We start from the raw sequence: 24,812 nt of genomic DNA on the forward strand, positions 1-24,812 counted from the left end.
TCAGGCTGGTGGGATAAAACATTAGATTACTGAGGTGAGATGTGATGGAGACACAGACACAAAATGGACGCGGAGGATTCCATGGTTGCTATGGTTTCTCTTCAGGTACATCGTTTATATGCGATCGTCATTTAAACACAAACAACAACTCAAGCGGTCAACAAAAGTTTTTTCTCTTGAACTCGAAATATTTTTGCAAATTACCTCTTCTACTGCAGACTTCTTCCTTCCTGACAAGAACTAAAGACTCACAGAGACTGACGAGAGCGACTAAACTAACTTCCATCATGGAAAATGTGAGATTTGAACACTTTGAAAATCGACATTGTTTTCTATGTGTTTTACCGTCGAGACTTTCAGATATGTCAAAGTGAACTGATCATCGTCTCTGTCATGATCACTCCTCCACCCCGGGGGGTCACACACAGGAAACATACGATAATACACTGTGTTATGAATAATGGAGGAGACGGTCGTTGTTACTGTAATGATTTACACTGTTAGAAGGCTGCTGGACTAAAGTACTGAACTGTACAGGATACATCTGTTTAGTAAAAAAAGACCAAAACTCACTCATTAATCAATCTAAATCACTGCTTTACTGTACATCAATGTTTTCATTATAGTCTTATATATATAATATATTATATCACAAAACAATTATCGTTTATCGTAAACAGGTGTGATCATATTATTACATCTATATAATGTGCAGCACTAAAGCACAATATCAACTGTGTTGTTTCCTGACCTAGATGTCCTTTCTTTAGAAGGTTTTAATACCAAAACTCTTTCAGTTTTGTGGTTAGATGTTGCATATTCCTAAAATAATGATTTTAATCAGGCTACTAGAGCAAATCTGTTGTCGGTTAATATTTAGGCACAGAAAACCTGTCCACACTCCTTTACTTTCCAATAATGTTTTATAAGAGGCTAGTATTTTATTCATATAAATCTATAATGAATTATATAGCAAATGTATGGTAATAAGGCCATATATATTATATAGGGCTGATAGACCCACTATGCTTGTGAGAATACATGACTTGTTTTAGGGAGCATTTCAGTCCTTTTCTTTTTGAGAAAATGGAGAAATGCCAGATGTTGGTTTTACTGTACTTGTTAAGCCTCATTCTAACATGAGTGTGTGTTGTTGCAGTGTGAAGTTCCCGTTCTCCTGACTGACAGCCAGACAGGAAGGAGAATCTCTGCTCGCCAGGCAGAGAGCGTGAGGAGGCCCTCAGCCTGCAGACAGTGTGCATGCTGCAGGGACGACCAGGTGAGACATTCCCACATTGTAAAATAAATTTCACCTTAGAATCCTGTAACGAGGACAGAATTTGTGAAGGGTGTTTTATTTTGACAAAGTTGTCCTCTGCAGTGTATCTGATGTAGATTTTCCTCTTGTGAGACTGTAAAAGTATGTTGTTTCGTAAGAAGCTTACTGACATCCTCTCATGTGTTGATGACCAGGGGCCGACTCTAAAGAGAAAGCGCCGGCTCTCTGCTGCTACTGGAGACCTTCCCCAGAAGAGGAAGCGCACCTCCGTGGCCCGTCCCCTGCCTGAACATCCAGAGGTTTTGGACAGTGTCCCCACTCCGCAGCCCTCCACTCCTGCTCGTGACGTTCCAGGGTCTTTGGATTTGGTCCTGAAGCCTCGAGCCACCATCCCACCTGATGACCTTCCAGTAGTCCCCAGTGTGGCCCCCAGCCTCCAGCCCTCCACTGCTCCACTGCACCACGACGGCCCTCTGAAGATACTCAACCTTTCAGTAGACGGGTACCAGCAGCTCTACCACGAGGTTGTTGATGATATGCTGAGGTACGTTGTGTCAAAAATCTGTGATAATTATCTAATTTTACATTCACTTCAAAATGTATTGGTTCATTTGTCCACGTACCAACATTTAAATCACATATGACATTATGATTTAATTTCCAATTCTTCCTCTGCTTACAGGTTCAAGAACGGCCGTCTGCGTCCATACAGTCTAGACCTGGGACGCATCCTCAAGCAGAAGCTGTGGGAGAGACTGGACCGTCCTCTGTTTACCCAAACAGTCAACGGAGACGGACTGGTGAACGTGGAGGTCTCCTACCGGGTTGGAGTCTATCCTCCTCTTTACGAGGTGGACACTTCAGGGGAACCAAGACCGGGGACCCCACCAAAGAGCTAAGAACTCTGTTATGATCAATTAAGATCAGATCTGTACATAATATTGCAAATAAGTTTAAGAACTGTAGTTTTAAGTTTTATTAAGTATTTTTAAGTTAAGTATTGTAGTTTTAAGTTTTAGTACGTTAGTTTTAAGTTAAGTATTGTAGTTCTAAGTTAAGTGTCGTAGTTTAAGTTAAGTATTATTGTGTTAAGTTTAGTATTTAGGTTTCAAGTTTAAGTATTTTAGGCTTAAGTTAAGATTTGGAGCTTAAGTTTAGTGGAGTTTAAGTTAAGTATCGTAGTTTAAGTTAAGTTATCGTAGTATAAGTTTTAGTTAAGTATTGTAATTTAAGTTAAGTTTCGTAGTTTTAAGTTTTAGTATTGTAGATTTAAGTTAAGTATTCTTAAAAAGTTTTATCAGTTTTTTAATCAGTAAATGCAGCCTTTGTTAACCAACTCTGTTATCCAGCTTCAGCCTCAACAGGGACCAAAAGCACCTGCCAGGACAGGACAGCCCCTACAAACATCTGAAGTACTATCCTCCACCCTCCTCCTACAACCGCTACCATCCAACCTCCAGCCAGACATCCACCTGAGAAATCACCAACTCCTCTCCACCTTCAGCCTCTTTCACTCTGCCACAGATCCAACCTCTGCTTCCAGCCGACAATAGCCATCTGTTGCCTCGACCCAACTGCTGCCCCATGCTCCACCCACAGATCCTGGAAGGTAGCTAGGGACAGATCTCCACCTACAGCCTCTGAAGTGTCGTGCTCCAAACAAGAGATTTAATGAACAGAATCCAGTGTGTGAATGTCAGCAATCAAAAATCTTCTGCGCTGGATACACTAACTGGTGTCCCACAAGGGTCAATACTAGGTCCACTTCTTTTCAGTCTTTATATAAATGACTTGCCCTCTGTGTGCTCTGATGTAGAGATTCAGCTTTATGCTGATGACGCAAGGCCATTTTGGAAGATGGCAGCAATAAACTTCAGGCTGCAGCAACACTCACCAATGCATTGAACCGTGATCTAACTGGGAAGGAATTCAATCATGTTCTTCAGAGCCTTAACCCACCATAAAAACTGTCTCTGTGTCTCATCAGAACTGAACAAGTAATATAATAATAATAATAATAATAATCTGAGTCACCAACAAATGAACGAGAACCTGTCTCTGAGTTCAAGTATGTTGGCCTCTGAGCGTGGACAATCGCGTGCGTGTTCTCAACTGTCATTCAAACCAGGTAAAAAATCCTTGGTCACAGGGTTAAGATGGCTAATTCAATCATGCCTTCAGCTAAAAATTCAAAAACAGTCTGATGTTTTTTTCAAAGAATTATATGCATGCCATGATAATGTCACATTTCACATACTGTTTGACCAGCTTCAAGTACCTTGGCCTCCTAGACAGCACTTCAACTGTCATTCAAATCTCATGTAAAAAAGTTGGTCACAGGGTTAAGTTTAACTTATCGAATTTTGCTTTATTAGAAATTCAATGACAACTGATGCAGCAAAGATGGGTTAAATGCATGATGATAATGTCACATTTCACATACTGTTTGACCAGGATTGATTATTATTAAGACAGCATTAAACCACTTGAAACACTGTATAAACGAACCCTGAAAGTCCTGGACCGGAAGTCAAACACCTACCACCATTGTCTAATTTTAAGAAAGTATAAACTTCTGAGCTGGGAAAACCTAATAAAGTATGCAAATCTTTGCCTTATTTTTAAAATTTTGCACAACAAAGCCCCCCCACCACTTCAACAGTGTATCACTCAGAGGTCAAATACAAACCGGACAACCAGAGGCTCGTCCCGGGGAGACTGTGTAGTACCCTTTAGAAAAAGTGCCTTTAGCCACTCAGCATTCTCAGTTACAGCGTCGCAGGAATGGAACTCACTACCATCTCATATTAGAGAAATTAGTTCTTACCGTCCCTTTTCAGGACAGCTGAAAATATGGCTTAATGGTCACCAATTATGTACACACTAGGACTGCAATTGCTTCTCCTGCCGACTTCTTGGTAAATGCTGTGTCCTGCTTGCTTGTCTCTTGTGTGCTCCTGTCCTGTGCAGGTCATGTTCTAAGTTAATTGTGCTGCATGTTTGTGTTTTTATGCTGCTGTATATGTTTGTGCTGCATGTTTATGCTTTAGGCTGATGTATGTCTGTGCTGCATGTTTGTGCTTTATGCTGCTATATATGTTTGTTCTGCATGTTTGTGTTCTATGCTGCTGAATGTGTTTTTATTGTAGGTGCATTTGTCCTGCTCTAATCTACTGTTTTGTGCACTTTCCTATAATGTTTAATGTACACTGTGTTTTATTGTCTGCTTATTTTATTGTTGGTTTGCCATGTCTGTCAATTCATTCTTACTACTATGTTGTTTTTTAATCTTTGTTTATATGCATTTTATTTCTGTAATTTTAGGTTGCCTTTTGAATATCTGGCAGGGGACAACAGACGAAAACTAGCCTCTCAGGCTAACTCTGGCTCACTTACATTTTGAATGTTGATTAGTGTGCAATGTCCCTGAACTAAACCATATAACTGAACTAAACCACCTGTAGAGGTCTGGTGTGCATGACCGGCTCCGTGTACCTCTACAGGAAGCTCTGGAGCTGATGACCTCAGAGGTCACTTCCTGTTTGTCAGAGCAGCACACACACACACACACACACACACACACAGGAAGCACAGCTGATGACCTCAGAGGTCACTTCACAGAGCACACACACACACACACACACACGTCTCTGTGTGTGTGTGTGTGTGTGTGTGTGTGTGTGTGTGTGTGTGTGTGTGTGTGTGTGTGTGTGTGTGTGTGTCCAGTGTGTCTCTCAGGACAACTGGAGCCGGTTTTGGCTGAAATATAATAAAATAATACTCAAATGTAATTGTCTTTGTGTTATTTTTAAATAACTTATTATAATAAAACTATGAATAATAATTATACACTTTTAATAAAGGAGCTGTTACAGGACAGAAACAAGAAGCAAAGAGTGTTGATGCCATAAGGCTGCTTTTTTTCTTCTATTTTCTATTTATTCATACATTCATGTTTATTTAAAAAAAAATGTAACCTTTACTTTTATTATTATTATTATTATTATTATTATTATTATTATTATTATATTCTTTGTCAGTTTGTTCATCACGTGCTTCATCTGGCAAGTAGAAAAAAATATATAAAGCATACAGTATTACAACTAAAATGTCCAACCTGAATAATAGGAACATATTATTATTAGTGTTATTATTATTATTAGTATAAAGTGACCTGGTGTCGTGAGTTCATTTCTTTAGAACAATAATGTAAAAATGAAACATTATTATTATGACTTCTGAACTGAAGAAGCACAAAGTTCTGATGAACGAGTTAAAGTTCAAAGACTTAAAACAATCTGATTTAAATGTCAAAGACAAAATAAAAGCTGTGACTTTGTTTGACAAACCTATGACTGAGATGTTCTACATGTTAACATGTCACATGTGACATGTTAACATGTAGAACATCTCAGTCATCTCAGTCTCGGGCTCCGCTCGGTTCCTCTCGGTTCCTCTCGGTTCCTCTCTCGGCTCCTCTCGGCTCGGCTCTCGGCTCCTCTCGGCTCCGCTCGGCTCCTCTCGGCTCCGCTCGGCTCCTCTCGGTTCCTCTCGGCTCCTCTCGGCTCCTCTCGGCTCCTCGGCTCGTCTCGGTTCCTCTCGGCTCCTCTCGGCTCGTCTCGGTTCCTCTCGGTTCCTCTCGGCTCCTCTCGGCTCCTCTCGGCTCCTGTCGGCTCCTCTCGGCTCCTCTCGGTTCCTCTCGGCTCCTGTCGGCTCCTCTCGGCTCCTCTCGGTTCCTCTCGGCTCCTCTCGGCTCCTCTCGGCTCCTCTCGGTTCCTCTCGGTTCCTCTCGGCTCCTCTCGGCTCCTCTCGGCTCCTCTCGGTTCCTCTCGGTTCCTCTCGGCTCCTCTCGGCTCCTCTCGGTTCCTCTCGGTTCCTCTCGGCTCCTCTCGGCTCCTCTCGGCTCCTCGGTTCCTCTCGGCTCCTCTCGGTTCCTCTCGGCTCCTCGGCTCCTCTCGGTTCCTCTCGGCCTCTCGGCTCTCGGCTCCTCTCGGCCTCTCGGTTCCTCTCGGCTCCTGTCGGCTCCTCTCGGCTCCTCTCGGTTCCTCTCGGCTCCTCTCGGCTCCTGTCGGTTCCTCTCGGCTCCTCTCGGTTCCTCTCGGCTCCTGTCGGCTCCTCTCGGCTCCTCTCGGCTCCTCTCGGCTCCTCTCGGTTCCTCTCGGCTCCTCTCGGCTCCTCTCGGCTCCTCTCGGCTCCTCTCGGTTCCTCTCGGCTCCTCTCGGTTCCTCTCGGCTCCTCTCGGTTCCTCTCGGCTCCTCTCGGCTCCTCTCGGTTCCTCTCGGTTCCTCTCGGCTCCTCTCGGCTCCTCTCGGCTCCTCTCGGTTCCTCTCGGCTCCTCTCGGCTCCTCTCGGTTCCTCTCGGCTCCTCTCGGTTCCTCTCGGTTCCTCTCGGCTCCTCTCTTTATTTTCGTCCCTCCCTCCACCGGGCCGTATTGTGCGCTTTGACGTCGGACGGGCTGGACCGAGCGGACCGGAGCAGAGCGGCCGGGCATCAGCTGTGTGTCGGCGGGCTGAGAGCCGAGAGGAGGACCGAGAGGAGCCGAGAGGAGGGAGGGACGCCGAGCGGCTCGCTGTCGTGCAGCCGGGCGGCGGTGCACTGCTGGCGGCTGCACGGAGGACCGAGCCGGAGCCATGTACCAGGTGCAGGTGAGCCCATACCTGCCGTCACTCACCGGGACACGTCACAGTGACGTCATTCACCCTGTCGCAAATGTTTACAGCAAATAACTGAAAATCATGATTATCGATCATCACTGATGATTATCGATCATTACTGATGATTATCGATCATCACTGATGATTATCGATCATCACTGATGATTATTGATCATTACTGATGATTATCGATCATTATGATGATTATCATCATACTGATGATTATCGATCATCACTGATGATTATAGATCATCACTGATGATTATTGATCATCACTGATGATTATCGATCATCACTGATGATTATCGATCATTACTGATGATTATTGATCATCACTGATGATTATCGATCATCACTGATGATTATAGATCATCACTGATGATTATTGATCATCATGATTATTGATCATTACTGATGATTATCGATCATCACTGATGATTATCGATCATTACTGATGATTATTGATCATTACTGATGATTATCGATCATCACTGATGATTATCGATCATTACTGATGATTATAGATCATCACTGATGATTATCGATCATCACTGATGATTATCGATCATTACTGATGATTATTGATCATCACTGATGATTATTGATCATTACTGATGATTATCGATCATCACTGATGATTATCGATCATTATGATTATTGATCAGCAGGGATGATGATTATTGATCATCACTGATGATTATTGATCATCATGATTATTGATCAGCAGGGATGATGATCAGTGATCAATAAGGACCTTCTTCATCTAATAATAATATAGATCATAGATTTACATGAGGAATGTCTGTTCACATTCACTCTGAATCAACGGATTTATCTGATCATCTGATCAATCGTTTTATTATTTTTCAAACATCTGAAACTTTGCTCCTTTTTATAAAATCTGATTTCTTTGTAGGTTTGTTTTATTTTCTCAGGTGAAAAACGTGATGATTATTCATCCCGTTGATATAAAGTTCTTCTGGCTGCACTACGATCAATACATTGACCAGCTACCTGACCAATACATTGACCAGCTACCTGACCAATACATTGACCAGCTACCTGACCAATACATTGACCAGCTACCTGACCAATACATTGACCAGCTACCTGACCAATACATTGACCAGCTACCTGACCAATACATTGGTCAGGTAGCTGGTCAATACATTTTTCAGGTAGCTGATCTCTGGTGTTTCTGAATTGATCAGTTATTCAGTTTAACAGACGTCACACCTGCTGTCAGTCTTAGCTCTGATTAACACACTCATGTGAATGATGAATGGATGATTGATGATGGATGATTGATGAATGGATGATTGATGATTGATGGATGGATGATGGATGATTGATGGATGGATGATGGATGATTGATGGATGGATGATGGATGATTGATGGATGGATGATGGATGATTGATGATTGATGATTCATTTAGCTGTGATTTAAATGTAATAAGCAGATACAAAGGAAGCTGAAATAACTAGATAATAATGCAGATTTGTAAAAACACTGAATTCATGTTTTATTTGTTCTCTCAGCGAGACGACAAGCAAATAACTCTTAAAATGCTTGTTTTCTGAATGGAGTTTGGCTCAGTCGGTGCTGAATCTGCTTTTATTGAGTCTTTGCATTGACTTTGTTTGTGATGGTGTTGTAGTGTGAACACATTATAACATGTGGATAACATGTGGATAACATGTGGATAACATGTAGATAACATGTAGATAACATGTGGATAACAACATGTAGATAACATGTGGATAACATGTGGATAACATGTAGATAACATGTGGATAACATGTGGATAACATGTAGATAACATGTGGATAACAACATGTAGATAACATGTGGATAACATGTGGATAACAACATGTAGATAACATGTAGATAACATGTGGATAACATGTGGATAACAACATGTAGATAACATGTAGATAACATGTAGATAACATGTGGATAACAACATGTAGATAACATGTGGATAACATGTGGATAACATGTAGATAACATGTGGATAACATGTAGATAATAACATGTAGATAACATGTGGATAACATGTAGATAACATGTGGATAACATGTGGATAACAACATGTAGATAACATGTGGATAACAACATGTAGATAACATGTAGATAACATGTGGATAACATGTGGATAACATGTAGATAACATGTGGATAACATGTGGATAACAACATGTAGATAACATGTAGATAACATGTAGATAACATGTGGATAACATGTAGATAACATGTAGATAACATGTGGATAACATGTAGATAATAACATGTAGATAACATGTGGATAACATGTAGATAATAACATGTAGATAACATGTGGATAACATGTAGATAACATGTGGATAACATGTAGATAACAACATGTGGATAACATGTAGATAACAACATGTAGATAACATGTGGGTAACATGTGGATAACATGTAGATAATAACATGTAGATAACATGTGGATAACATGTAGATAACATGTGGATAACATGTAGATAACAACATGTGGATAACATGTAGATAACAACATGTGGATAACATGTAGATAACAACATGTGGATAACATGTGGATAACATGGAGATAATATGTGGATAACATGTAGATAACATGTTGTAATCCACACACATATATATATATATATATATATATATATATATATATATATATACAGTACCAGTCAAAAGTTTGGACACACCTTCTCATTCAACTACTTTGAAGAATCTAAAATATAAAACATATTCTGGTTTGTTGAGCATGTGTTTGTTTACCACATAATCCCACATGTGTTCCTTCATAGTTTGGATGTCTTCAATATTAATCTACAATGTAGAAAGAAATATAAAGAAAAATAAAGAAAAATAAAGAAAAACCATTGAATGAGAAGGTGTGTCCAAACTTTTGACTGGTACTGTATATTTATACATTCAGCGGGTAAAATAAGTATTGAACGCGTCACCATTCTTCTCAGTAAATATATTTCTAAAGGTGCTATTGACATGAATTGTTCACCAGATGTCGGTAACAACCCAAGTAATCCATACATACAGAGAAAACCAAACAAATAAGTTCAGAAATTAAGTTATGTGTAATAGAATGGAATGACACAGGGAAAAAGTATTGAACACGCTTACTGAAATGTATTTAATACTTGGTACAGAAGCCTTTGTTGGTGATGACAGCTTCAAGACGCCTCCTGTATGGAGAAACTAGTGGCATGCATTGCTCAGGTGTGATTTTGGCCCATTCTTCCACACAAACAGTCTTCAGATCTTGAAGGTTCCGTGGGCCTCTTCTATGAACTCTGATCTTTAGTTCTTTCCATAGATTTTCTGTTGGATTCAAGTCAGGTGATTGGCTGGGCCATTCTAGCAGCTTTATTTTCTTTCTCTGAAACCAATGGAGAGTTTCCTTGGCTGTGTGTTTGGGGTCATTGTCTTGCTGAAATGTCCACCCTCGTTTCATCTTCATCATCCTGCTAGATGGCAGCAGATTTTTATCAAGAATGTCTCGGTACATTTTTCCATTCATCCTTCCTTCAATTATATGAAGTTTGCCAGTGCCGTATGCTGAAAACCAGCCCCACACCATGATGTTCCACCTCCAAACTTCACTGTTGGTCTGGTGTTTTTGGGGTGATGTGCAGTGCCATTTGACCTCCAAACATGGTGTCTATTATGGCATCCAAAGAGTTCCATGTTGGTCTCATCTGACCTGACTATATTCTCCCAGTATTTCACAGGCTTGTCTAAATGTTGAGCAGCAAACTTTAAATGAGCTTCAACATGCTTTTTCTTCAGCAGTGGAGTCTTGCGTGGTGAGCGTGCATACAGGCCACGGCGGTTGATGCATTACTTATTGTTTTCTTTGAAACAATTGTACCTGCTGATTCCAGGTCTTTCTGAAGCTCTCCACTAGTGGTCCTTGGCTCTTGGACAACTCTTCTGATAATTCTTTTCACTCCTCTGTCAGAAATCTTGCGAGGAGCACCTGGTCGTGGCCGGTTTATGGTGAAATGATGTTCTTTCCACTTCCGGATTATGGCCCCAACAGTGCTCACCGGAACATTCAGAAGTTTAGAAATCCTTCTGTAACCAACGCCATCAGTATGTTCTGCAACAATAAGGTTGTGAAGGTCTTGAGAGAGCTCTTTGCTTTTACCCATCATGAGATGTTTCTTGTGTGACACCTTGGTAATGAGACACCTTTTTATAGGCCATCAGTTGGGACTGAACCAGCTGATATTCATTTGCACTGACAAGGGGCAGGACTGCTTTCTAATTACTGATAGATTTCAGCTGGTGTCTTGGCTTTCCATGCCTTTTTGCACCTCCCTTTCTTCATGTGTCCAATACTTTTTCCCTGTGTCATTCCATTTTATGACACATAACTTAATTTCTGAACTTATTTGTTTGGTTTTCTTTGTATGTATGGATTACTTGGGTTGTTACCGACATCTGGTGAAAATGTCATGTCAATAGCACCTTTAGAAATATATTTACTGAGAAAAATGGTGACGTGTTCAATACTTATTTTACCCGCTGTATGTATATATATATATATTATATAAGTGCAGATAAACCAGAAGACTGACTGTTTTACTGTTATATTTATATTCTGTATAAAGATTTGTTCTTTGGACAGAATAATTACAACATGTGAGATAAATAAAGATTTAAATCTGTGAAGGTCAGAATAAATAAAATATGAAGAACAAACTAGATAAATGAAAACGATAGTTCTATTAGTTTAACACTTATTTATAGTCTAGAAGAACAAGTTCAACAACTCAGACTCGCTAAAGGTGGACTGACCTTTAAGGTGGACTGACCTTTAAGATGGACTGACCTTTAAGGTGGTGTTATCTGTATTACCAGTGTTGCTGGTGTTACTGGTGTGTCTGCGGTGAATCACCACGTCGTCCATTGTGTCCTCTCATTAAGCGCCGTGAACGAGAACCTTTTGGTTGTGAGTGTTTGAAGCGTGAATGTGAACAAACTGAAGAGCTGCTTCACCTCTGAGCAGATCTTCATCAGGACTCATCATCATCACTTCCTGTCTGGTTCCTCTAAACCAAGCTCTCATTTCTAAGAATGTCCTACGTAAACCATCAGACGGCCTGAGAACCTGCAGTTTACTTTTTATGTTCTGAAAACCATCAGCTGATAAGAATAATGAATGTTTACTGATCAGGTCTAGTGATCTGATCTGAGGTCTACATGGATCCAGTCTGATGGTCTTCTTGTTCCTGTTCTCTGGACGCTCACCAGCTTCTGTTCTAGTCTGAACCTAGAACCCCTGAGGACCTGGTTCTGGTCATGTAAGGCCAAACGTACAGAACAGTGTGATGATTATTATTATTGATTATCTCAGTGAACCAGAAGACTGCTGAGGTGAGAGCAGTTGGACCTGTGGTGACCTCTGGGCTGAAAATAACGGCTAATAATGACTGAAATGATCCATCAATGACATCAAAGTAGTTTATACTTAAAAAGAATCAGGGTTTGATTTCAAGACATTGAAGAGTTTTTCACCTCTTTAAACACACACACACACACACACACACACACACACACACACACACACACACACACACACACACACACACACACACACACACACACACACACACACACACACACACACACACACACACACACACACACACACACACACACGTTATGTTTCTGTTTGCTATATTTCTCTGCTAGAATGCAGAAAACGTTTAAACAACGTTGTCATAAGAAGAAGTAGAGAACTCTTCAGACTGTTTATAAGAAGAGGACGTCGTCATGGTGACGTCTCTCGTTGGTTCGTGGACGTTTTGAAGACTCAAGTTCAGCATGTTGACCGTCGCCATCTTGTTTTTTTGCAACCAGTGAACAGGAAGTGACCATATTTGGACTGAGGAGGAGTGACCTAGAGACGCCGTATACGTCTCTGGAGTCGACCTGTCAATCAGTGTGTAGCCCCGCCCTAAAGCATCCCCTGCTTTATGGTCTGTTTGACTCTAAATGGAGCATCATTTACTAAATGAACATCATGCTGTATTGAAGAAGACTTGAAACTAGAGATTGAGACCATAAACTCATGTTTACAATGTTTACTGAGGGAATAAATCAAGAGAGAAGTAGAGTCATTTTCTCATAGACTTCTATACAACCAGAGGAGTCGCCCCCTGGTGGACAGCAGAGAGAATGCAGCTTTAACACAGGAAGCTTTAGATTCACTTTAAAGAACCGGAGGTCGTCTCCTGGTTTTGACTCAGTGAGTCAATCATAACACACGTTCCTCCTGTAAATGTTGAACGTTGGTGACGTGTCTCCATGTTTAAGGTGGTCGGCCATCTGACACTGAAACCAGGTTGAATCAGGGATCTGTATCAGAACCAGAACAGCACAGACTGTATGTGGTGTTTGGTTCAGAGTGTCCTCTGCAGGCTCCTGTAGTTGTCCTGTACTGTACTTACAGTGAACCACAGGGGGAAATGCTCTCATACAACATTAATTAGCTTTCGTCATTGAAGGATATAAATACCTGAAGTCTCCGGGTCAGATATTCCTCCGTCAGCTGACCAGGCTGCCCTTGGCACAGTTTCACCACCGCACCTTCATTTGTGTTTTATTTGACTGACTACACCTGAAGGATCTACTACCACTACTGCAGTAGTTCAATTCAATTCAGTTTATTCTGTAGAGCCCAGAATCACAAATTACAAATTTGCCTCAGAGGGCTTTACAATCTGTGCACATGTGACATCCTCTGTCCTTAGACCCTCACATCCTCTGTCCTTACACCCTCACATCCTCTGTCCTTACATCCCTCCTTACCCCTCTGTCCTTACATCCTCTGTCCTTAGACCCTCACATCCTCTGTCCTTACCCTCACATCCTCTGTCCTTACACCCTCACATCCTCGTCCTTAGACCCTCACATCCTCTGTCCTTACACCCTCACATCCCTTAGACTGTCCTTACACCCTCACATCCTCTGTCCTTAGACCCTCACATCCTCTGTCCTTACACCCTCACATCCTCTGTCCTTACACCCTCACATCCTCTGTCCTTACACCCTCACATCCTCTGTCCTTAGACCCTCACATCCTCTGTCCTTACCCTCACCCTCACATCCTCTGTCCTTACACCCTCACATCCTCTGTCCTTACACCCTCACATCCTCTGTCCTTACACCCTCACATCCTCTGTCCTTACACCCTCACATCCTCTGTCCTTACACCCTCACATCCTCTGTCCTTACACCCTCACATCCTCTGTCCTTACACCCTCACATCCTCTGTCCTTACACCCTCACATCCTCTGTCCTTACACCCTCACATCCCTCTGTCCTTACACCCTCACATCCTCTGTCCTTACACCCTCACATCCTCTGTCCTTACACCCTCACATCCTCTGTCCTTAGACCCTCACATCCTCTGTCCTTACACCCTCACATCCTCTCCTCTGTCCTTAGACCCTCACATCCTCTGTCCTTACACCCTCACATCCTCTGTCCTTAGACCCTCACATCCTCTGTCCTTCCCTCACATCGGCACAGGAAAACTCCCCTAAAAAAACTCCCTAAAAACCTTTAACAGGGAGAAAAAAGGAAGAAACCTCTGGGAGAACGACAGAGGAGGGATCCTTCTCCCAGGATGGACAGAATGCAATAGATGTCATGTGTACAGAATGAACAGCATAACAGAGATACAACACATTCAATGTATATGGCATAAATGATTAATATAATAAGACTACTTATAATAACAGCAGCAATTATTACAGTAGAATTATAGTTATGAAAATAGGGATAGTAATGTGATTAATAATAATAATGGAAGTAGCAGTGGGTGTCAGTCGGCTCACAGCAGGAGGCACGACTACGGTCCAGGTACCACAACGATTCATGGAAACCTGCAGAACGAGAAAGCAAAAGGGCTTCAGGGTGGAAGTAAAGCTAAAATGCTTAATGGTACAGGTAATAGTAATAGTAATGTGACTAGTAATAATAATAGTGGTGGTAGCAGTCGGTGTCAGCAGGGCCGTAGCAGGATGCACGACCACGGTCCAGGTACAGCCACGATTTATAGAAGCCTGCGAAGCGAGAAAGCACAAAGACTCCAGGGTACAAGCAAGTCAATAAGCGTAAGTAGTGGTAGTAGTACTGCAGTAGTAGTATTAGTAGTACCGCAGTAGTAGTAGTATTAGTACTGCAGTAGTAGTATTAGTAGTACCGCAGTAGTAGTAGTATTAGTACTGCAGTAGTGGTAGTAGTAGCAGTATAGTGGTAGTAGTATTAGTAGCAGTATTAGTAGCAGTATAGTAGTAGTACTGCAGTAGTAGTAGTATTAGTAGTAGTATTAGTAGCAGTATAGTGGTAGTACTGCAGTAGTAGTATTAGTAGTATTAGTAGCAGTATAGTGGTAGTACTGCAGTAGTATTAGTAGCAGTATAGTGGTAGTATTGCAGTAGTATTAGTAGCAGTATAGTGGTAGTATTGCAGTAGTATTAGTAGCAGTATAGTGGTAGTACTGCAGTAGTATTAGTAGCAGTATAGTGGTAGTACTGCAGTAGTATTAGTAGTAGTATTAGTAGCAGTATTAGTAGCAGTATAGCGGTCAGTGTACCTGTGAGGATGCTCACGGTGTTTGCTGAGCTGGAGCAGTGAGCTCAGCTCTGCTGGGACTCTCTGATGGAGGACTGTTTGCTCAGCACAACAGCAGGTTATTTTTAGTCCACCAGCCACACACACACACACACACACACACACACACACACACACACACACACACACACACACACACACACACACACACACACACACACACACACACACACAGCTGGGCGACCGACACTGTAACAGAGTGAGGAAGCTGAGAAAGAGAAGAGAACATGAAGACTTCAAACAGCTGTGATGCAGTACTATAGAGTACTTAAAGAGTACTGTGATGCAGTACTATAGAGTACTTAAAGTACTATAGAGTACTGTACTGATGCAGTACTATAGAGTACTTAAAGAGTACAGTGATGCAGTACAGTACTATAGAGTACTTAAAGAGTACAGTGATGCAGTACTATAGAGTACTTAAAGAGTACAGTGATGCAGTACTATAGAGTACTTAAAGAGTACAGTGATGCAGTACTATAGAGTACTTAAAGAGTACAGTGATGCAGTACTATAGAGTACTTAAAGAGTACAGTGATGCAGTACTATAGAGTACTTAAAGAGTACAGTGATGCAGTACTATAGAGTACTTAAAGAGTACAGTGATGCAGTACTATAGAGTACTTAAAGAGTACTGTGATGCAGTACTATAGAGTACTTAATTGTCATTGTTCTCCTGTACACGGTGACATCACAGACTGTCTCCTCGGCTGCTTTGGAACTAACAAACAAACTGATTTTCTATCTGCTGTCATCATCCGTCAGTGAAGACAGATGATTGATGATTGATTATCATTGATCATTATTGATCGTGAGGAGCAGGTCCAGTCCCTCCATCGTGATCAATATGAGCCCGTCTAATAATAAAACTGGATCATGTTTTATTGATTAACCCGTCCTGCCTGCTGAGATCTCTGAGGTAGGTTTCACTCCATCAGCTCAGCTTTCTCTGCCAACAGACACCTGTCACCACTTATATAACTCTATATATATATATATATATATATATTTATACCTCATCAGACATGTGGAGGGAATGCAGTGGGTTGTGTGGAAAAATACAGATTCTGATGTACTAAGAGGCGGAAGCTCTGAGTTTAAATAGATAATAAGGAGGAGAAAACAAAATGGAAGTTTGAAAGTTAGCATTTTATTAAACAGAAATATATCTATATATCTATATAGATATCTAGCTTCTTAAATATACAGAACAATACATCACGTTGGGAAATAAAGGAACAAAAGGTCTCAGTATCTTTTGATAAACTCTTTATATTTAAACTCAACATGTGATATCAGGATCAAACCAGATTCTGACATCATCAGCATCTTTTCTGTGTTTCTTTCTTTAACAGTTTTCATTTCTGACTTTGTTGGTGATCATGATGGTCGTTATGTTCGGCCCAGAGGAGCTCTGTTGGAGATTTAGGCTCCATAACAGAGAGAAATCCCCCAAACGAGCGAGGAGTGGACTAACATGTTGAGAGGAGGAGAGCAGCGTGTGACGAATGAACCTGTCGTCTGTTGTAGGGGAAAGGGGAAAGGGTCGTTGCCATGGTGCTGAAGGAGCTTCCTGCTAAAAAGGCCTCCTCAGAAGGAAACCCCCTCCTCACCGTGACAACCAAGGTTGGCATGACGACCTCCTCATTTGAGTGTTTGCTTGTTTGCCTGTAGCTTCATGTTAAGTTTCATTATGAGGTGATTATTGGTAGGAATCAGTGAACCGTGACCTGCTGACCTCTGACCCCTCCTCTGCTGCTCTCTCTGAGGGTGTGACGGTCCAATGAGAGAGGAGGCTGTTCAGATTGTCAAGCCTTCTGAGGCAGATTTGGGATTTTTGATATTGGGCTATAAATTTAAATGTTATTGAATCTAACTTTATTCAGTTGACAAAGAAAAGTTGTAGTTTTATTTTAATTAATCTACACTAAACCAAAACTGAGTACAACATGTAACGTAATGTTCATCACAATAAATACATTTAACATGCTGAAGGCAAATCGCATTCTAATGTTTGAATTATTTTGATGAATTTTGATCTTGAAAACTACAATGCTGGTGCTGTGAGCTGCACATTTAACACAGAGATCTCTTTATTGTGTTTTAAACAAGACAGTTGACTGTGTGTTGACATAATAAAATATAATTTAACAGTTAACAAAAGAATAAACTAGCAAACTAAAGAAACGCTGTAAAGAAAGAGTAAAAAAACAGAGTAAAAAAACAGAGTAAAGAAACAGAGTAAAGAAACAGAGTAAAAAAACAGAGTAAAGAAACAGAGTAAAAAAACAGAGTAAAGAAACAGAGTAAAGAAAAGAAACAGAAAGTAAAGAAAGAGTAAAGAAAGAGAGTAAAGAAACAGAGTAAAGAAAGAGAGTAAAGAAAGAGAGTAAAGAAACAGAGTAAAGAAAGAAAGAAAAGAGTAGTAAAGTAAAGAAAGAGAGTAAAGAAAGAGTAAAGAAAGAGAGTAAAGAAAGAGAGTAAAGAAAGAGAGTAAAGAAAGAGAGTAAAGAAAGAGAGTAAAGAAAGAGAGTAAAGAGAGAGAGTAAAGAGAGTAAAGAGAGAGAGTAAAGAAAGAGAGTAAAGAGAGAGAGTAAAGAAAGAGAGTAAAGAAAGAGAGTAAAGAAGTAAAGAAACAGAGTAAAGAAAGAGAGTAAAGAAAGAGAGTAAAGAAAGAGAGTAAAGAGAGAGAGTAAAGAAAGAGAGTAAAGAAAGAGAGTAAAGAGAGAGAGTAAAGAAAGAGAGTAAAGAAAGAAAGAAAGAAAGAAAGAAAGAGAGAGAGTAAAGAAAGAGAGTAAAGAAAGAGTAAAGAAGAGAGTAAAGAAACAGAGTAAAGAGAGAGAGTAAAGAGAGAGAGTAAAGAAAGAGAGTAAAGAAAGAGTAAAGAAAGAGAGTAAAGAAAGAGAGTAAAGAAAGAGAGTAAAGAAAGAGTAAAGAAAGAGAAAGAGTAAAGAAAGAGAGTAAAGAGAGAGTAAAGAGAGAGAGTAAAGAGAGAGAGTAAAGAAAGAGAGTAAAGAGAGAGAGTAAAGAAAGAGAGTAAAGAAAGAGAGTAAAGAAAGAGAGTAAAGAAAAAGAAAGAGAAAGTAAAGAGAGAGAGTAAAGAAAGAGAGTAAAGAGAGAGAGTAAAGAGAGAGAGTAAAGAGAGAGAGTAAAGAGAGAGAGTATAAATTGACTACCTCTATTTATTTACTGACACATTTGGTTCATGTCATATATATTATTTTAAAATGTGTATCTTTAGTTTCTATTTGTTTTATTTCTTATTGATCAGCTTGTCATTGGTTGTTTTCTGACCTCCGGCTGAAGTCAGCTGACCTGTTGAAGCAGGAAGTGAGGTTTGAGGTTTGTCTTCTCGTGGACCGGAGGATTGACATGTGGACCAACACGGCAGTGGGGATTAGGATTAGGAGATCTGGAAACAGACTGAACCCCTGAATCAAAGGTTGTACTTTGTCCTGCATTTCCCAGAATGCCTTTCAGCAGCCCCAGGAGAGCTAGCAGCATGGCTACGTCTACATGAACCCTGATAAACAGCTTTCAGATCGGATGTTCAGCTGAGGACGGGTGCTGTGGTGATGCTGTTCTAGTTCCAGAGACATTTGTGTTCTTGAATGCAGCACGTTCACAACACCAGTGTTTACGTTTCAGTCTGAGACACACGGCCTCCTGTTTGTCTACGCGTCGGAATATATGTATAATATAATATAATATATATAATATAATATAATATAATATAATATAATATAATATATATATATATATAATATATAATATAATATATATATAATATATATAATATATAATATAATATAATATAATATATATATATATATAATATATAATATAAATATATAATATAATATAATATATAATATATAATATATAATATAATATATAATATATAATATATAATATATATAATATAATATAATATATAATATAATATATATGCACATGTTTCCTCAAAGACACGTTTGTAGAAAGCGTTCCTGCAGTCTGTCTGGTTTCTGCCCGTAAACAGAGCCGACCGACTCCTCAGAGACAGTCATGATGTCATGATGTCATCATGTCCAACCTGTTTGACTTCACAAACCTTCACTTTTTACCTGATGCTGGTGTCTAACTGGTGTCTATCTGGTGTTTGTGGTCTCCAGCTGGTCCGGGAGCAGCAGGAGAGTCGACCCCTGCTGAGTCCCTCCATCGATGACTTCCTGTCGGAGAGCCGGAGCGACGCCTCCTCCAGTCGACCCCTGACCTCCAACACAGCAGGTAGACTCCTGCTCATAATCCCTTCTTCACCCCTCTGTCTCACCCCTCCTCCCCCGCTGCTCTTCTTCTATGAACCTATTTCTGTTTGTCTCCCTCCGAACATTTTCTTCTTCTTCTTTGTCCTCCTGTAACTTTGCGTCCTTGCCTGTCGTCCTCCTCCTCTGTGCCCATCTGTCACCTCCCTCTCAGCAGGTACACCTCCCGTTAATTAACACCTCTGACCTCCTGTCTCCTCATCCTCCTGTCTCCTCATCCTCCTGTCTCCTCATCCTCCTGTCTCCTCATCCTCCTGTCTCCTCTGTCCTCCTGTCCTCTGTCCTCCTGTCTCCTCTGTCCTCCTGTCTCCTCTGTCCTCCTGTCTCCTCTGTCCTCCTGTCTCCTCGTCCTCCTGTCTCCTCGTCCTCCTGTCTCCTCTGTCCTCCTGTCTCCTCTGTCCTCCTGTCTCCTCTGTCCTCTTGTCTCCTCTGTCCTCCTGTCTCCTCATCCTCCTGTCTCCTCGTCCTCCTCCTGTCTCCTCGTCCTCCTGTCTCCTCTGTCCTCTTGTCTCCTCTGTCCTCTTGTCTCCTCTGTCCTCCTGTCTCCTCGTCCTCCTCCTGTCTCCTCTGTCCTCCTGTCTCCTCCTCCTCCTGTCTCCTCTGTCCTCCTGTCTCCTCTGTCCTCCTGTCTCCTCTGTCCTCCTGTCTCCTCTGTCCTCCTGTCTCCTCTGTCCTCCTGTCTCCTCCTCCTCCTGTCTCCTCGTCCTCCTGTCTCCTCTGTCCTCCTGTCTCCTCTGTCCTCCTGTCTCCTCTGTCCTCCTGTCTCCTCTGTCCTCCTGTCTCCTCTGTCCTCCTCTCCTCGTCCTCCTCCTGTCTCCTCGTCCTCCTGTCTCCTCGTCCTCCTGTCTCCTCTGTCCTCTTGTCTCCTCTGTCCTCCTGTCTCCTCATCCTCCTGTCTCCTCGTCCTCCTGTCTCCTCGTCCTCCTCCTGTCTCCTCTGTCCTCCTGTCTCCTCTGTCCTCTTGTCTCCTCTGTCCTCTTGTCTCCTCTGTCCTCCTGTCTCCTCCTCCTGTCCTCCTCCTGTCTCCTCTGTCCTCCTGTCTCCTCCTCCTCCTGTCTCCTCTGTCCTCCTGTCTCCTCTCCTCCTGTCTCCTCTGTCCTCCTGTCTCCTCTGTCCTCCTGTCTCCTCGTCCTCCTGTCTCCTCTGTCCTCCTGTCTCCTCTGTCCTCCTGTCTCCTCGTCCTCCTGTCTCCTCCTCTTGTCCTCCTGTCTCCTCTGTCCTCTTGTCTCCTCTGTCCTCCTGTCTCCTCTGTCCTCCTGTCTCCTCGTCCTCCTGTCTCCTCTCCTGTCTCCTCTGTCCTCTTGTCTCCTCTGTCCTCCTGTCTCCTCGTCCTCCTGTCTCCTCGTCCTCCTCCTGTCTCCTCTGTCTCCTCTCCTCCTCCTCCTGTCTCCTCGTCCTCCTCCTGTCTCCTCTGTCCTCCTGTCTCCTCTGTCCTCCTGTCTCCTCTGTCTCCTCCTCCTGTCTCCTCTGTCCTCCTGTCTCCTCTGTCCTCCTGTCTCCTCTGTCCTCCTGTCTCCTCTGTCCTCCTGTCTCCTCTGTCCTCCTGTCTCCTCTGTCCTCCTGTCTCCTCTGTCCTCCTGTCTCCTCGTCCTCCTGTCTCCTCGTCCTCCTGTCTCCTCTGTCCTCCTTGTCTCCTCTGTCCTCCTGTCTCCTCTGTCCTCCTGTCTCCTCTGTCCTCCTGTCTCCTCTGTCCTCCTGTCTCCTCGTCCTCCTCCTCCTCCTCCTCCTCCTGTCTCCTCTGTCCTCCTGTCTCCTCTGTCCTCCTGTCTCCTCTGTCCTCCTGTCTCCTCTGTCCTCCTGTCTCCTCCCTCCTGTCTCCTCATCCTCCTGTCTCCTCCCTCCTGTCTCCTCCTCCTCTCTCCTGTCCTGTCTCCTCTGTCCTGTCTCCTCTGTCCTCCTGTCTCCTCTGTCCTCCTGTCTCCTCTGTCCTCCTGTCTCCTCATCCTCCTGTCTCCTCATCCTCCTGTCTCCTCATCCTCCTGTCTCCTCCTGTCCTGTCTCCTGTCCTCCCTGTCTCCTCTCCTCCTCCTGTCTCCTCTGTCCTCTTGTCTCCTCTGTCCTCCTGTCTCCTCGTCCTCCTGTCTCCTCCCTCCTGTCTCCTCTGTCCTCTTGTCTCCTCTGTCCTCCTGTCTCCTCGTCCTCCTGTCTCCTCTGTCCTGTCTCCTCTGTCCTCCTGTCTCCTCGTCCTCCTGTCTCCTCTGTCCTGTCTCCTCTGTCCTCCTGTCTCCTCGTCCTCCTGTCTCCTCGTCCTCCTGTCTCCTCGTCCTCCTGTCTCCTCGTCCTCCTGTCTCCTCTGTCCACCATTATTGTTTTATTATTTAAGTAGTTTTTTCAGGTGCTTTGTGAGTATGACTCTGGGACATTACAGTTAACATCGAGGTTCTTGATAAAATATTTAAAATGTTTTAAAAAGTGATTGAGATAACTTTATCCCAACATTTAAAACAGATTTAAATATAAATACGATTCAAATTGAGAATCTGGATGTTCTGCCTCTGGCTTAATGAAGTCAGACTTGTCTTGTTCATTGTCCTCTAAAACAAACCGCTCAGACTGAAGTTTGACACGTTGTTTTTGTTGTGGCAGAAATGCAGTGAAGAGACGAGAAGCAGTTCTTGGAGTTTAGCAACCAGCGGGGATGTTTTATTGCGGACGAGCTTACAACACGTTAGTCCTTACATGATATCTTTATACCTTTAGTCCCGCCCCCTTACATCACGTTCAGCCAATCACGTCTTGTGCTTTGTGGATTGGACCATGACAAAGCACATCTGGCCTTTCACTCGCGTCCTGTTTTCCTTCTTCGTGTCAGGTCATGGTAACCTCCTTAAAGGACAAATGATACCTTATTCTTATTTCCCAACTTTCCTGGCATGACTTTACCACTTCTTAAGGGAACGGCTTGTCTCCCTCACTCCCACAGATCATCTTATGAAACAAGTTATTGGGTTCAACATAACACCTTTTATAAAGTTGTTTATTAGATAGATTTTCCTCAACATTTTCAGACAGTAACCCTCCGTCCCGTCGTCCTGTAGTTCTGTCCACAGCTCTGGACCTGGTGGACCTCAGCGAGCCGGCGAACAGCAGTGGGGGCAGTACTGGTGGTGGGGGGGGCAGCAGTAACAAGGACCAAAGGAGGAGTCCTCTGAGGAGGAAGGGCAGCTCCAGGAGCCCTCGGCGCCGGACGAGACCAGATGAGACGGAGCTGATCCAGGTGGAGGTCGAACACCTGCCCTCCAGCCCCAGAACACCTGAGAGGATCTCACTGGACTCAGGTACTGTAGAATAAACCACCACACAGGAAGCATGTGACAACAGAGATTTAGCATATTCAGTCTTCTTACAGGTTCTGATAGATATGTGCTGCTCGATGAGTCAGCAAGTTTAAAAACATTGTCGATAATCAAACTGTCAGGAATCTAAAGTTTTTAAATGCTCCCTCAGAATAAAAGCTTTGTTACTAGATTTATTTCGAGCTGCACAAACAAAATAAGAAATACAGAGGACCAAGAATAGAACCCTGAGGAACTCCATAAGTATTTATTGTCACAGTCCTGTTTCTCAGTGTTTACTGGTTGTGGAGGGAGGCAGCTGTGTGGTTCGGAAAATGTGACAGGAGACAAAAAAAGGTCCTGAAACTGCTTTTGGTTCAGAGAAGAGACTTTAAAAACGTTTTGTTCAGAACTGAGACATGAAACACACGTTGATTTCTCTCAGAGGACATTGTTATCTATGAACGTCCATGAAGACAAAAGAATCATCCTGTCTTCAGGTTTCCTTCAGTCACACAGTGATGATAATAATAATATATTTACGTATACAGCACTTTCACAAACAGATTACACCCTGATAACACAGAACGATAGATGAAACAATAAAACCAATCGATACCATGAAAATAAAATAAGTAAGTGAGGCAACATCATCACATGAAAGCCAGTCTGTAAAAATGTGTTTAAAGAAGGGATTTAAAAGCCTTTTCTCCTCAGGCATTAATCAACATATTAATTGATGATCAAATAACTGTTATCCTCCAGTTCTTCTTCAGAGACATTCTCTTAAATTAAGTTTAAATCAGTTTAAATCAGTTTGAATCAGTTTGAATCAGTTTAAATCAGTTTAAATCCAGTTTAAACCAGTTTAAATCAGTTTAAATCAGTTTAAATCCAGTTTAAATCAGTTTGAATCAGTTTGAATCAGTTTGAATCAGTTTGAATCAGTTTGAATCCAGTTTGAATCAGTTTGAATCAGTTTGAATCAGTTTGAATCAGCGTGTAAATGTCAGAGCTTCTTGTCTCCGTGTGTTCGCAGTCAGTCTGTCGTCTCCTCTGGACAGACGGGAGGAGGAGAACCTGGACGGGGAGGACGGAGGAGTCAGGAGGAGGCAGGAGAACAGATGCACCTCCCACCACTCCTCCAGTGAGCTGCTGTGGTAAATATTGTCTCTTTGTCTCTGGTTCTTTGATCAATAATTAAAATGTAAAAAAGATAAATATAACCGAACCGTTGAATCTACATTATTACACAAAGGAAATATTGGTATTGATCAGTTTCGTTGGTATTGGTCAGTTTCATTGGTATTGATCAGTTTCATTGGTATTGATCAGTTTCATTGGTATTGATCAGTTTCATTGGTATTGATCAGTTTCATTGGTATTGATCAGTTTCATTGGTATTGATCAGTTTCATTGGTATTGATCAGTTTCATTGGTATTGATCAGTTTCATTGGTATTGATCAGTTTCATTGGTATTGATCAGTTTCATTGGTATTGATCAGTTTCATTGGTATTGATCAGTTTCATTGGTATTGATCATGAGTCAATAGTCTGACAGCAGGAAGGAAGGAGCTTCGGTTTCTCCTTCACACAGCGAGTGTCTTTATAAAGACTACATACTGATGTA

General features: G+C 42.1%; 2 protein-coding genes across 2 annotated transcripts in view; both read left to right on the top strand.

Annotated features, from left to right (window-relative positions):
- Positions 1-63: 63 nt before the first annotated feature.
- On the top strand, positions 64-2,178 carry LOC129116282 (uncharacterized). Its single transcript, XM_054627251.1, has 4 exons — positions 64-105; positions 1,160-1,279; positions 1,474-1,823; positions 1,962-2,178. Exons 1-4 carry the CDS (start codon positions 64-66, stop codon positions 2,176-2,178), a joined length of 729 nt encoding a protein of 242 aa, XP_054483226.1.
- Positions 2,179-6,910: 4,732 nt separating this feature from the next.
- The window catches only part of pex5lb (peroxisomal biogenesis factor 5-like b), a 33,991-nt gene continuing 16,089 nt past the window's right edge, over positions 6,911-24,812 (top strand). Inside the window, exons 1-5 of the mRNA XM_054627259.1 lie at positions 6,911-6,925; positions 17,133-17,228; positions 19,757-19,871; positions 22,945-23,184; positions 24,221-24,341. Of these exons, the coding sequence (XP_054483234.1) occupies positions 6,911-6,925; positions 17,133-17,228; positions 19,757-19,871; positions 22,945-23,184; positions 24,221-24,341 (587 nt within the window). The remainder of the gene's footprint in view (positions 6,926-17,132; positions 17,229-19,756; positions 19,872-22,944; positions 23,185-24,220; positions 24,342-24,812) is intronic.

Source organism: Anoplopoma fimbria, chromosome 3, assembly GCF_027596085.1.
Source record: "Anoplopoma fimbria isolate UVic2021 breed Golden Eagle Sablefish chromosome 3, Afim_UVic_2022, whole genome shotgun sequence".
NCBI lineage: Eukaryota > Metazoa > Chordata > Actinopteri > Perciformes > Anoplopomatidae > Anoplopoma > Anoplopoma fimbria.